This window comes from Monopterus albus, unplaced genomic scaffold, assembly GCF_001952655.1.
Source record: "Monopterus albus unplaced genomic scaffold, M_albus_1.0 scaffold209.1, whole genome shotgun sequence".
NCBI classification, from domain to species: domain Eukaryota; kingdom Metazoa; phylum Chordata; class Actinopteri; order Synbranchiformes; family Synbranchidae; genus Monopterus; species Monopterus albus.
In genome coordinates, this window is record NW_018128089.1 from 242,691 (window position 1) to 254,856 (window position 12,166).

General features: G+C 40.7%; 1 protein-coding gene across 3 annotated transcripts in view; it reads left to right on the plus strand.

Annotated features, from left to right (window-relative positions):
* megf10 (multiple EGF-like-domains 10) overlaps window positions 1-12,160 on the plus strand; it is a 23,822-nt gene extending 11,662 nt beyond the window's left edge. For all 3 annotated transcript variants that reach the window (XM_020618811.1, XM_020618810.1, XM_020618812.1), the window contains 12 exons: window positions 1,327-1,573; window positions 2,891-3,011; window positions 4,265-4,401; window positions 5,427-5,639; window positions 6,254-6,428; window positions 7,227-7,347; window positions 8,126-8,289; window positions 9,014-9,116; window positions 9,782-9,928; window positions 10,045-10,179; window positions 11,119-11,247; window positions 11,438-12,160. In XM_020618811.1, coding sequence (XP_020474467.1) covers window positions 1,327-1,573; window positions 2,891-3,011; window positions 4,265-4,401; window positions 5,427-5,639; window positions 6,254-6,428; window positions 7,227-7,347; window positions 8,126-8,289; window positions 9,014-9,116; window positions 9,782-9,928; window positions 10,045-10,179; window positions 11,119-11,247; window positions 11,438-11,655 — 1,910 coding nt within the window. In that variant the 3' untranslated portion in view covers window positions 11,656-12,160. The remainder of the gene's footprint in view (window positions 1-1,326; window positions 1,574-2,890; window positions 3,012-4,264; window positions 4,402-5,426; window positions 5,640-6,253; window positions 6,429-7,226; window positions 7,348-8,125; window positions 8,290-9,013; window positions 9,117-9,781; window positions 9,929-10,044; window positions 10,180-11,118; window positions 11,248-11,437) is intronic.
* The last annotated feature ends 6 nt before the right edge of the window (window positions 12,161-12,166 follow it).

Below are 12,166 nucleotides of genomic sequence, written 5' to 3' on the forward strand. Positions count from 1 at the left end.
GAAGGAGTGGCTTTACAACAACTCTGTGACTGTTCTTGAATGGCCCAGCCAGAGCCCTGACTTAAACCCCATTGAGCATCTCTGGAGAGACCTGAAAATGGCTGTCCACCAACGTTTACCATCCAACCTGACAGCACTGGAGAGGATCTGCAAGGAGGAATGGCAGAGGATCCCCAAATGCAGGTGTGAACTTGTTGCATCATTCCCAAAAAGACTCATGGCTGTATTAGCTCAAAAGGGTGCTTCTACTAAATACTGAGCAAAGGGTCTGAATACTTATGACCATGTGATATTTCAGTTTTTCTTTTTTAATAAATCTGCAAAAATGTCAAAAATTCTGTGTTTTTCTGTCAATATGGGGTGCTGTGTGTACATTAATGAGAAAAAAATGAACTTAAATGATTTTAGCATATGGCTGCAATATAACAAAGAGTGAAAAATTTAAGGGGGTTTGAATACTTTACGTACCCACTGTAGATATTAGTATTCTAATCTCCTCCTTCTCATTGTCCCCCACCCCTCAATTCTTGGTCCCTGCCCTGTTTGTCACACAAGGCCAGACTGCCTGAGGAAACACAAGTATGCACTTTGTTATCAGGTCAGAGTGAAGCAGGATAATACAAAATAAAAAAGGAGCCTGTTAATCACTTGAACAACTTCAGAATGGATGAAATGGTTGGAGATGGCTGTGTTACTCTGCATGCTGGGCACATAAAGACCGAGCTGTGTTTATGTAGTGGAACAGAGGAGGCTGAGCACAAATGAAATTCATTAAACAACAATGCTCTTTATTGCACTGTCTGCATGAATAACTATAATACACAACAGTACTGTAAGTGACCTAAACTTTAGGCTGCATTAACTAACTTCTCACGTCACCATTAAGGGTGATGTGAGAGTCAAAACAAACTCCAGCAGTATCCCCTCCTCTTCTCCCTCTGCTCCTCCTTACCTTCCTGCCCTGTTTGTGAAACTGGGTCATATGTGGTCATGACAGCTGGAGATAGTTGTGGTAGTCAGGTAGCGCAGCAGTAATAACTGACTCCAGAGATAATGTAGGGCCCATAGAGCCCGTGGTGTTCAGTGGCATTGCAGAAACATAATGTCAGATAAAGAGGTTTACATTTTAGCAATATGCACATGCATGTCTGATGTTGTTTGTAGCAGATGTATCTGCAGTAACACAGGCTATCAAGCGCTAGCACTTTGGGGCACTATTCACAAATGCCCACGCCTGTGAATTAATCTAAACTTATTTTCCATATGTTCAGTGTTTCAATGATATATAATCTAAACCTCGATTATTTTCCTTCATCTTCCCCTCAGCGTGTGACAGTAAACACTGGGGTCCCCACTGCAGTAAGAGATGTCAGTGCCAGAATGGAGCGCTGTGTAACCCCATCACAGGAGCCTGCATCTGCGCTCCTGGATACAGAGGCTGGTGGTGTGAGGCCCAGTGTGAAGTGGACACCTATGGAAACGGATGCCAGCAGAAATGCCAATGCCAGAATGGTGCCTCTTGTCACCATGTTACCGGAGGATGCAAGTGCTCACCAGGATACACTGGAGCTTTGTAAGTCAGAGGACTGACAAGGCCCTATCTTCCTGCTAGTGCAAAGCTGGCATAACTTCAGACGTAGTCTTTATGTAATTTTCCTTGGGCTTAAGTCCATTTTTTGTGCAGTGGTATGTTTGGTATTTTCCAACACCTGCTCAGACCCACTTCTGTCACAGTCACATGCAAATTGCAATTTTCCTGACAACAATATAGGCTAGGAAGTGGGACAACAGGTACCCGCATGTATTTTAATGACCACACCAACTTAAAATAAACCTTAACATCCACAACTGAATTCACTGGAATCCACTGTGAATAATTAATGGTGAAATACCTGAACTATTTGTGATAATTCATAAAGGCTATTTTCAAATAAGATGAATAAAATAGTGCCTCTGTATGTGGCTATAAAAAGCAGCCAGGGTGCAAATTACATTGTGCATTTTGAAGGATTCTCCTTTAAATAGGGACACAATTACACATAGATGCACAAAATAATGCATAAAAGTAGCTCATGGGCCATGATAAATAACAAGAATTGAGCAGATGTCCAAAACAATCATGTTACAGGCATTAAAGGCATTAATGAGAGCAGGCAAATCAGTGTGTCGCACTGTGCACTGCTGTCACTCGCTATTCAGTTAAAATTGCCTATATCTTTTGCAAAATGTTGGGCACGCTCAAATGCACCTTCCACCTGGAGTTTAGACTTGTATTTACCGCTCTGCCCTATTTCAGGAGCATCGAGTCCAGCGTGTGAAAATTAGTTTCCAACCCCAGCAGTGATATAAAGTTTCAGTGAATGTGTTTTCCCATTTCCCAATCAGCAGAACACCTAGAAAATCTCCTCCTTACTGTAACTCAAACATATTGCTATTACTCATTACATTCAAACAGACACAAACAGGAACTCACTATTTCATGCACTCATTATTACATGCAGACCAGAGGCATATTGAGCTTTCTAGAGCTCTGGTGACCAGACATGATATATGAGGTGAAAAGTTACATTCTGGGAAATGTAGTTCTTTACAACTATGATGCACAGTCTATTAATATAGCTGATTCAGTTTATGAACTACAAATACACGTGACCTCAGGAATAACATAACAAAGTGAAAAGGTGCATTCTGAGAAACAAAGTTCTTTACAAATATATTGCACAATCTATTGATCAAGCCAATTCATTTCATGAACTATAAGTTATGGATAGAGTGACATGATATTTGCTTTAAAGAATAATACATCTAAAGTAAGTTTTATGATTGTTGTAAAAAGTAAACATCCACTGTGACAAATATTAACAAGACACTGTTTTCTTTTTCTTCTTAGCTGTGAAGACCTCTGCCCTCCTGGTAAACATGGGCAGCAATGTGAAGAAAGATGTCCATGTCAGAATGGAGGCGTTTGTCACCACGTGACTGGAGAATGTACTTGTCCTGCAGGATGGATGGTACACACTTCCAATGGTTTGCGTAAACTTTTTAGAATAGTTTAAAGTCATGGAACATGTTATTAGAGGGATGAATAGTACATGATGAGCAGGTGGAGTTGGGGCTGGCTTTAGTTCTGTCCAATCACACCAGCTCCTCTCATCCCCTTTAAAGAGCAGGGTGGAAAAATGACTGACTGCTGTCACTGATGTCAGGACATGGAAACATATGAGAGGAAAGATTCTGTCCCTGTATCTTCTTCTCCTGTCAGTTATGCTCTCCATTCCTAAACTGATAGTGATGAAACTATTTATGTGGAAGTGCTGAACATAAATATTCACCCAGTAATATGCTAATATCACTGACCGGCTTTTGTGCATGGAAGAAAGAAAGTCTCTGGTCCTGTAACCAGCAACAGTTCCATAGTGTAATTTACTCACAGCTGAATCCAACCACTGTAACTTTATAAATGTTTCATTGTTTTTAAAATAATACATTAAAATCCTACTGTAATCACTGTGTTTATGGTGAAACTGACTGTGGTCCATCAGAGCTCACAGCCAGTAGATGTGTCGTCCATTTTACCTCTACCTACAGCTGCTTTCAGAGCCGATCAAACCACCATAAAATACAAAAGCAGACGCAACGCATATCTCCACATTAGTAAAACAGGTATGTCTGTGTGAAACTAGTTCTAACTTAACAGTGACAGCAGCCACAGAGAGGTCGGACTGACTTTACCTGCTGTGTAACAGGATTAATGGAGACGTCTGCATGGTGTTTGTTGTTTATCTTGGCTCATGAGCTGCTTTCGTGTGTTATTATGTGTAATTTTTAATGTGGATTTAAATATTATGTTGATGAGAAAAAAAATCAGTTTTAATATGGGGATACAAACATATACACCCAACAGTGTAAAGGATCTGAGAAGTACTGTAGTTTATTATGATGTACAACAAAGAAAAGCATCAGTTCCACACATTAGAGAAGGTGTAACTAGAAAATGATGGTGATTTAGCTTCAAAATAGTTGATCAGTTTATATCAGTGATCTGACTAATGGTTGCAGTGCAGAGTTAGGGAATTAATGAATATGATAAAGTATGTCAAACACAATGAGGGAACATGTTTTGGAAGAATGATGTTTCCTCCGTCCAACAGAGGAGCATTGAAGCTGCTCTGCAAACACATTACTACGTTTGTTGTTAAATTTGTTAGTTTTGCCTTTAATTTGCTATCCTTCTGTATGTTCCTGTTGTCCTTGATGTGTGCAGGGTACAGTGTGTGGTCAGCCATGTCCAGAGGGGAGATTTGGACAAAACTGTTCCCAGGAATGTCAGTGTCACAACAATGGCTTGTGTGTGTCATCCACTGGACAGTGTCTCTGCAGTCCTGGATACACAGGAGAACGGTAAGAGTTACTTTTACAGTATACTAGTATATAGATGTATTAATCAATATTGGTATATAGCAGCAATTTGCTTAGGCACTGAATCTCCATGATGAGCAGCATGAACAAATAGCATGAAACAGAATCAGGGTGTGTTAACACAATCCAAACAAACTATAGAATATTAGCAAATTACTACATTCTATGTTTCCTCACATATTTTAATCAAAATATACTGTAGAATAAATTAGTTTTTCTTCTCCCAGAGTTCAGTTAGCAGATTTAAATAGGATCAGTGTTAACAGTCTGCATTGCTCAGCAATTCAAATGTAATCTTGCTGAACATACAGTCCAATTCTGTTTAGATGTGGCACGGGGCTCAATGAAATATGGCATTAGAGGAAAGAAGAACAGACTAAAAATTAACTGTTGTATGGCCAAAACATCTTTACTCTGGCCATTTATATACAATTATACAAGAGTACTGTTTCAGCTGCAACCAAGATTTCCTAGTATGCAACTATAACAGTCAGTTCGGTGTTTCTGACCTTTATTTAATAGTTTGCTTGTTTTTTATCATTTGTTGTTATAAGACAATGGTAACATTGTGTTATGGCTACATAGTGGTGACTATGTTTACTTGGGTTTGTTGTCCAAAAGCTGTCTTATTCTCATAGCACCATGATACAAAGTGCTATGAAAAACAATGTTACCTCCTGAGGTGATTTTGAAAATAACTGCATTTAGCTGTGTGCAATGTTAATTTATTAGTATGCATAGATTTACTAAATGAGTGCCTGTTTATCCAGTTTTTCCAACAGAAAAAATTGGCAATAAACATTTTACATGTGTTTTGATATGATTATTGACTTGTTTATATAAAACTCAATTTGAGTTGCTCTTAAAGGATATTTCTGCTCCATATAAACTGTTGAAATAACAGTAACAACATAGGTATTTGTTTCTTTTTAGAGAACTCTTACTGATCATTTCTATCTTTTTAAATCCTAGGCCATGGATAACATTATGTCTCTTGCTGTGAACAGGTGCCAGGACGAGTGTCCGGTTGGCACTTTCGGCGCCGGCTGTACAAAGATGTGTCGCTGTAAGAACCAGAACAAGTGCGACCACACCAATGGAATGTGTCTGTGTGAACCAGGATACACAGGGGAGACCTGTGATGTCCGACTTTGTCCAGAAGGACACTATGGCCTTCAGTGTGATATGAAGTGTCCATGCCACGCCCAGAACACACACAGGTATGCAGTAAATGATGTTCAAATTTTGCTCCACATGTCTTAAATAAATTCAGTAAAATATTACCAGCTCTAAACATCTTCAACTGATAAGCATGAAGAGTGATTTGACTGAAATCATGTTTCTTTTCAGTGCTCTGAGGCTAACTGATTGTCCCAGTAACTGCTGTTAAATGCAACTATTTGTTTTCTCAGTTCTCTGCAATGGAGGTGGAGATAGTAAAATTTGCACTAGAGTGATCATACGCATTCAATAATAGGAACCTCTAAAATATAATCATAATCATAATTATTTAAATACATTGTTCTAACATTTGCAATGCTCTTTTTTTTCTTGCTGTAATGGAGTATTGTCATACTGCAGTACACACTCCTCTTGTGGTACCACGGTGTAATGTCATTGTCTACAGTACACTTATATTTTGTCTCATTGTCTCTTTCTCGAGATGCTTCTCTCTCCAGTACCTACTTCTCACTGATGTAACTGTCATATTCATTTGTATTTGCTGAGAGATCTGAATCCTACATTTGAGAAGTAGTAGTAGACCTACAGTATAAACACCAACTAAACAAGAATAAAGTACACTACATATGAAATGTTCCTCTCATGTCTCCAGCTGCCACCCAGTGTCAGGGGAGTGTACATGTCAGCCTGGATGGTCAGGCCTCTACTGCAATGAGACGTGCACCCCAGGATTTTATGGTGATTCCTGCCAGCAAGTTTGCCAGTGCCAGAACGGTGCCGACTGCCTCAGTGTGACCGGAGAGTGTGTATGTGCTCCAGGCTTCATGGTAAACTGATTTCTAGCATACTGAATTATCAATGAATGCTTTAGGTCAAATATGAAGTGTCATACATCGGTTTGCCAGCTCTCAGAGGCAAAGAGTTGCAATCCCTCACACTAAGCAGATATAGTCAAGAAATGATGCATATGAACTCACATTTCAGTGATTTCATGATGGAAGAGTTTATCTAATCTTTCAAATGTAACCAAACCATTTACAGCTAAAATGCAGTTGGATCCTATTAAATGCAGTAAAATAAGTTAATAAAAGATGAAAGAGGAGTTATGGGTCTTTTAATGAACACACACTTACACACTCACTATATAACAATACACATATCACGCAAGCAGAAGATAATGAGAGACAAACAAAGGAGAGTAAGAGAAAGCAATTATATAAATGGGCAGATATCATATGTATTATTTAGGAGTTTATTTCTTGCTTAATCAGCATTCTTTCTTTCTGTTTATATTCTGTGCATTATGTTGTTATGCAGTCAGAATCTGTGCTCAAGTGGTCACCCGGCGGTGGTTCAGGGGGTTCAGGGGGTAGAGCGGTCATCATCCCTAGAGTCCATAACCAAATCTCCAGCAGTGGATACTAATCCCATCCATTATGCCCATTCAAGACTTATTTGTCACAAAACACAAAGTAATGTGTATTTAAATGACAACTGGATCAAATCCAATCAAATTCAGCAGATGAACTGAACATGTCCCTTTAGTGTTGTTGGTGGTCTAGCTGTACAGCATACTTGAGGAATGTATAATCATACAGCCAGTTTCATTTCTGTCTATTTCCCAGGGTTCCAATTGTTCGGTCCCTTGCCCAGCAGGAACACATGGCACAAACTGCTCCTCCAGCTGTACTTGTAAGAACAGCGCTCAGTGCTCACCGGTGGATGGATCCTGCTCCTGTAGACCAGGTGAGCTGAGGAGGAGAGGGCGGAGGAGAGAGAAGTTGGGAGAGAGGAGGAGACGGAGAGGTTACAAAAACACCAGGGCTTAAAGTGTCTTTAGGTTATTTTCCAGTCTAATGTGAGCTGCTCACACCCTTAGTCATAATACCTTATTTCTGAACTTGAATCACTAATTTGGGGGAAAACAGTCTAAATCTAAAGCCATGCAAACATATTCTGGTTTATAAAAACTTTGGTCTGCCACTAGTGAACATACATATGGATGATACTATAATTCAAAATCAAATAAATAACTATGATATGATATGATTGTTGAAATGAAATAATGTGAAAGGACATTTTATTCTGCACCTGCTCAGAATAACATTTGTTGAAGTCAGCATCATTCCCGCAGGTTTAGTTGTTTTTTTATACCACGGCACATTATAAAGGTCTGCAGTAATAGCCCTTGTTTTGTTATGTTATCTTTAAGGTATAGTGCCGTATAGTACCGTTCTGTGTAGGTCATGTTTTTTATTGTGTCGATTTTGTTCTCTCTTGCCCCTCTCTCAAGAGGCTGAGTGGAATTAATCCATAATGAAACAATTATTCTTTTCATGCAAAGCTTTTAGTAGTAGCTGCTTTTTACCAGCCCATTATAACTTCTTCCTTGATGACATTTACCATTTTTGCTGTTATCAAACTATTTGGAAACTGTTTTAGAGATATTCTTGTGTTACACTGGTTATTGGTTTAGGTGCTAGCTACTGTTAATCAGATGTTCTAATGTTGTTTGTTTAATCAGGGTGGCACGGGGTGGACTGCTCCATCACCTGTCCCAGCAGGACCTGGGGCCTGGGCTGTAACCTCACCTGTATGTGCTGGAACGGAGGAGCATGTAATGCCCTGGATGGTCACTGTACCTGTGCTCCTGGCTGGAGAGGAGAGAAGTGTGAACTTCATTGCCAGGTGGGAGGATATGGATACCCTCAAATCTTTACATCTAAAAAGCACATGTTTTGTTTTATCCTTTACAAAATGCAAGTTCTTATTTGTGTCCAACATTCTGACGGTGCAGCCTGATATTTTCCAGAGTATGCTGAATGGCAGAGGCAGTTGTGTGGTAGATTTTGTGTGTGCAATTGTAAACAGTAAATGTCTCCTATAACTTGTTATTGTTTTTAAACAACTAAAAAATGACTCATTTTATTCCAGCACTTATGTTATTTATCTACTGATGTACAGTGTGTAGTGTATCAATCCTAGTAACACTTTCCAATATGGTACACAAAAACATGCAAAGCTACTGAAGAACAATTTAGGAGTGAGCTGATAATTAATGAATCATTAATAGTAGTTCCTAAATAGTAGTATGATATCTCCCATTCTGTTCTTATCATTATCTGCTGTGCAGTTAAGTTATTCAGGAACTAGTCATTTATTATTTATCTGCTCATTCCTAACTCGTTCTCAGTAGCTGCATATGTTTTTGTGATTCATACTGTGAAGTGTTACCCAAATCCTGGCTACACTTCCATGCAAGCATCCAACTTTTTTGCACATCACACTATTGATGAGAGTTGACCTTGGATTTAGGCTTCAGGTGCTGATTTAACAGGATTTAAATGCATGAAATTTTCATTCTAAAAACTAAATAACCATTTCTGTGATGGTCACTGTTCGCCCTCCTCAGGATGGTACCTATGGTATTGACTGTAAGGAACGCTGTGACTGTAGTCACGCTGATGGATGTCACCACTCTACTGGCCACTGTCACTGTCTGGCTGGATGGACTGGTAAGCTATAATGACAATCGCAAATACAACCTTCCAAAATGAGTTTCCTTCGCAGGGTGGCCGGCCTCAGCCTTAGGGATAGGCTACAACGTGTGCACATGTGGATGGACTTTGGAGTGGAGCTGCTGCTCCTTCACTTTCATAACAGTCAGTTGAGGTGGTTCAGGCATCTGATTAGGATTCCTTCTGGATGCCTTCCACTGGAGGTTTTCCAGGCACATCCAACCGGTAAGAGGCCCTGGGGTAGACCCAGAACCTGCTGGAGGGATTAGGTGTCTCATCTAGCCTGGGAACACCTCGAAGTCCACAAGGATGATTCAGAAAGGGTCACTGGGGAGAGATGCCTGGACTGCCTGGCTAAACCGACTGCTTCTGCGACCTGCAGAAGATAATGGATGATAATAAAGTTAAAAAAATTGAATTAATTACTCATCTAGATCACTTGATATTATTTTCTTTATGGTTGACTGTCTTTTCAGCCATGTATATGAAATGTCAAACAACTTTCTGAAGCAGATAAATTATACCCAATATAAAGTGACTGGTGCTGAAGAATCTGTTCTGTATTAGCCAGAGGTGCATTCAGTTTATAGTGGTGCATGCATTCATTGTACTAAACATACCAAAACATGTCTGCATTTGTTTGCGTGTGCATGTTTGAGTAGGTATCCACTGTGACAGTGTGTGTGCAGCAGGCTACTGGGGCCCAAACTGCTCCTTCCCCTGTAAGTGTAAGAATGGAGCTTCCTGCTCAACAGATGAAGGAACCTGTGAGTGTGCTCCAGGATACAGAGACTCCACCTGCCAGAGGAGTAAGGCTTACATCTCTACATCAGCACCACATGCCACTGCATGCATGTGCATTAGGTTTTAATTTTCTAGCTAATTAAATGAACATGTCTTTTTTCCCCCTCTGGTTTGCCTACAGTCTGCTCTCCAGGTTACTTTGGTCACCGCTGCAGTCAGACCTGTCCACAGTGTGTTCACAGTAATGGTCCGTGTCATCACGTGACAGGACAGTGTGACTGTCTGCCAGGTTTCATAGGGGCACTGTGCAACGAGGGTGAGTAGCACACAGCACCGCATTCAGCCAAATTAATTCAGTTCAATTCACTTTTAATTGTACACTGCCAAATCACAACAATGGTGATCTCAGTAAGGTCAAGGTCTTACAGTATTATAGGGAAAAACCAACAAATGCCACTGAGCAAGCACTTGGTGACAGTTGTGACGAAAAACTCCCTTTAACAGAAGAAACCTCTGACAGACCCCGGCTCTTGGTGGGCGGCCTTCTGCCTTGACCGGTTGGGGTGAGTGGATAGAGGAGAGAGAAAAGAAAAGCAACAAGACACAACAAACACAACAACAAACCATCAGGCAGGTTGATGTAGCTGGTGACTGCTCATCAGAAACAGTGCTATGGAACTCCATGACTAATTTTAGTGTGCATGGGCAATTCATCATTAACATGGACAAACTGGAATCTATCTGATAAATCAGATTTGAACCAATTTAGCGCAGTTGCTTTAATCACACCCTGAAGGACACCATTTCTACTGTATTACAAAGGCCTCAAGAATCCCCCCATGTAGATATTAAAGGTTCACACCGGTGACAGCATCCTAGTTTGTATTAGTCTCAAAGGTATTGTTCCAGGAACTTCTCTGATAATTTCTCAGACAAAGTTGTTCAAGAAGCATCGGAGTCTGTAGACAGCTGCTAGCATGATGGAACACACATGCACGTCATCGTGTCTCATACACATCGCATACATTTTACTGCAGGTTATTCTACATTTGGTCATATGTGCTAATGCACTGCTGAGCAAAGTTCAATAGCATAACACATGAAAAAAATATTGACCATTCTGTGTCTAATGAGAACCAGTGCAACCAAGACGATGCCAAAACGATCCAGTAACATCATGGATAATATCTGAGGTGGCAGTGATACTCCAGAAGTGGGGGTACATCAGTGATTAATGCAGACGTCTTGTATGCAGTATGTCCCAGTGGTCGCTTTGGGAAGAACTGTGCGTGGAGCTGCCGCTGTACCAACAATGGCACCTGTAACCCCATCGATGGCTCCTGTCAGTGTTATCCAGGATGGATTGGCAACGACTGCTCCCAGCGTGCGTTCACTCCCTAAAATAATAAATAAGATACATGGTGGCTCTGATGTGTTTTTATAATGTTACTGTCTTGTAAAATACCCATTTCTTCTTTTTGCATTATGAAGTTAAAAGAAAACATACCTAATAAGGATTGAATTATGAACTTATATGACCACAGACATGGCATTTTGTTATCTCTGTTGTGCAGCATGTCCGCCTGGTCAGTGGGGACCGAACTGCATCCACACATGTAACTGTCACAATGGAGCCTACTGCAGTGCTTATGATGGAGAATGCAAGTGCACCCCGGGATGGACTGGCCTCTACTGCACACAGCGTCAGTTACAGATGCACATCCACATCCACACACGCACACTAGTAGATGTCACATACAGTTGTTGCAGGGATTTTCACTTCAGAAATTAACAAAATATTTTACTTGGCTATGAGTCCATATACGTTTGCTGTAGTACATTACTGTGGAAACAGGTTTATATATTCCCTTCTCACCCCTATGGGGCGGTGTGTGTCTTCCTCAACCTCAAGCTCTCTACCAGAGGCCTGGGAGTTTGAGGGTTCTGCACAGTATCTTATCTATACAGTATTTAGCTGAACAGAGAGCTCTGATGCCACTCCTGGGATCTTTGAGTGCTCCTACCACCACTGGGTACGCCCTGGTATTTCTCCAGCATCTCATAGTCCTTGCTCTTGATGTTGCTGTTATTTGGAACTGCTGTGTCTACCACCACCACCTCCTTCTGTTCCTTGTCTACTACCATGATGTCTGGTCGGTTGGCCAATACTTTCCTGTCTGTCTGGATCTGTGAGTCCTGTTATTCACCGCGACCTTCTGAGGAGTCTCCCATCTGGACTCGGGAGGGTCTAGCCCATACTCTGCGCGAATGTTTCTGTACACAATGCCAGCCACTAAAATAGA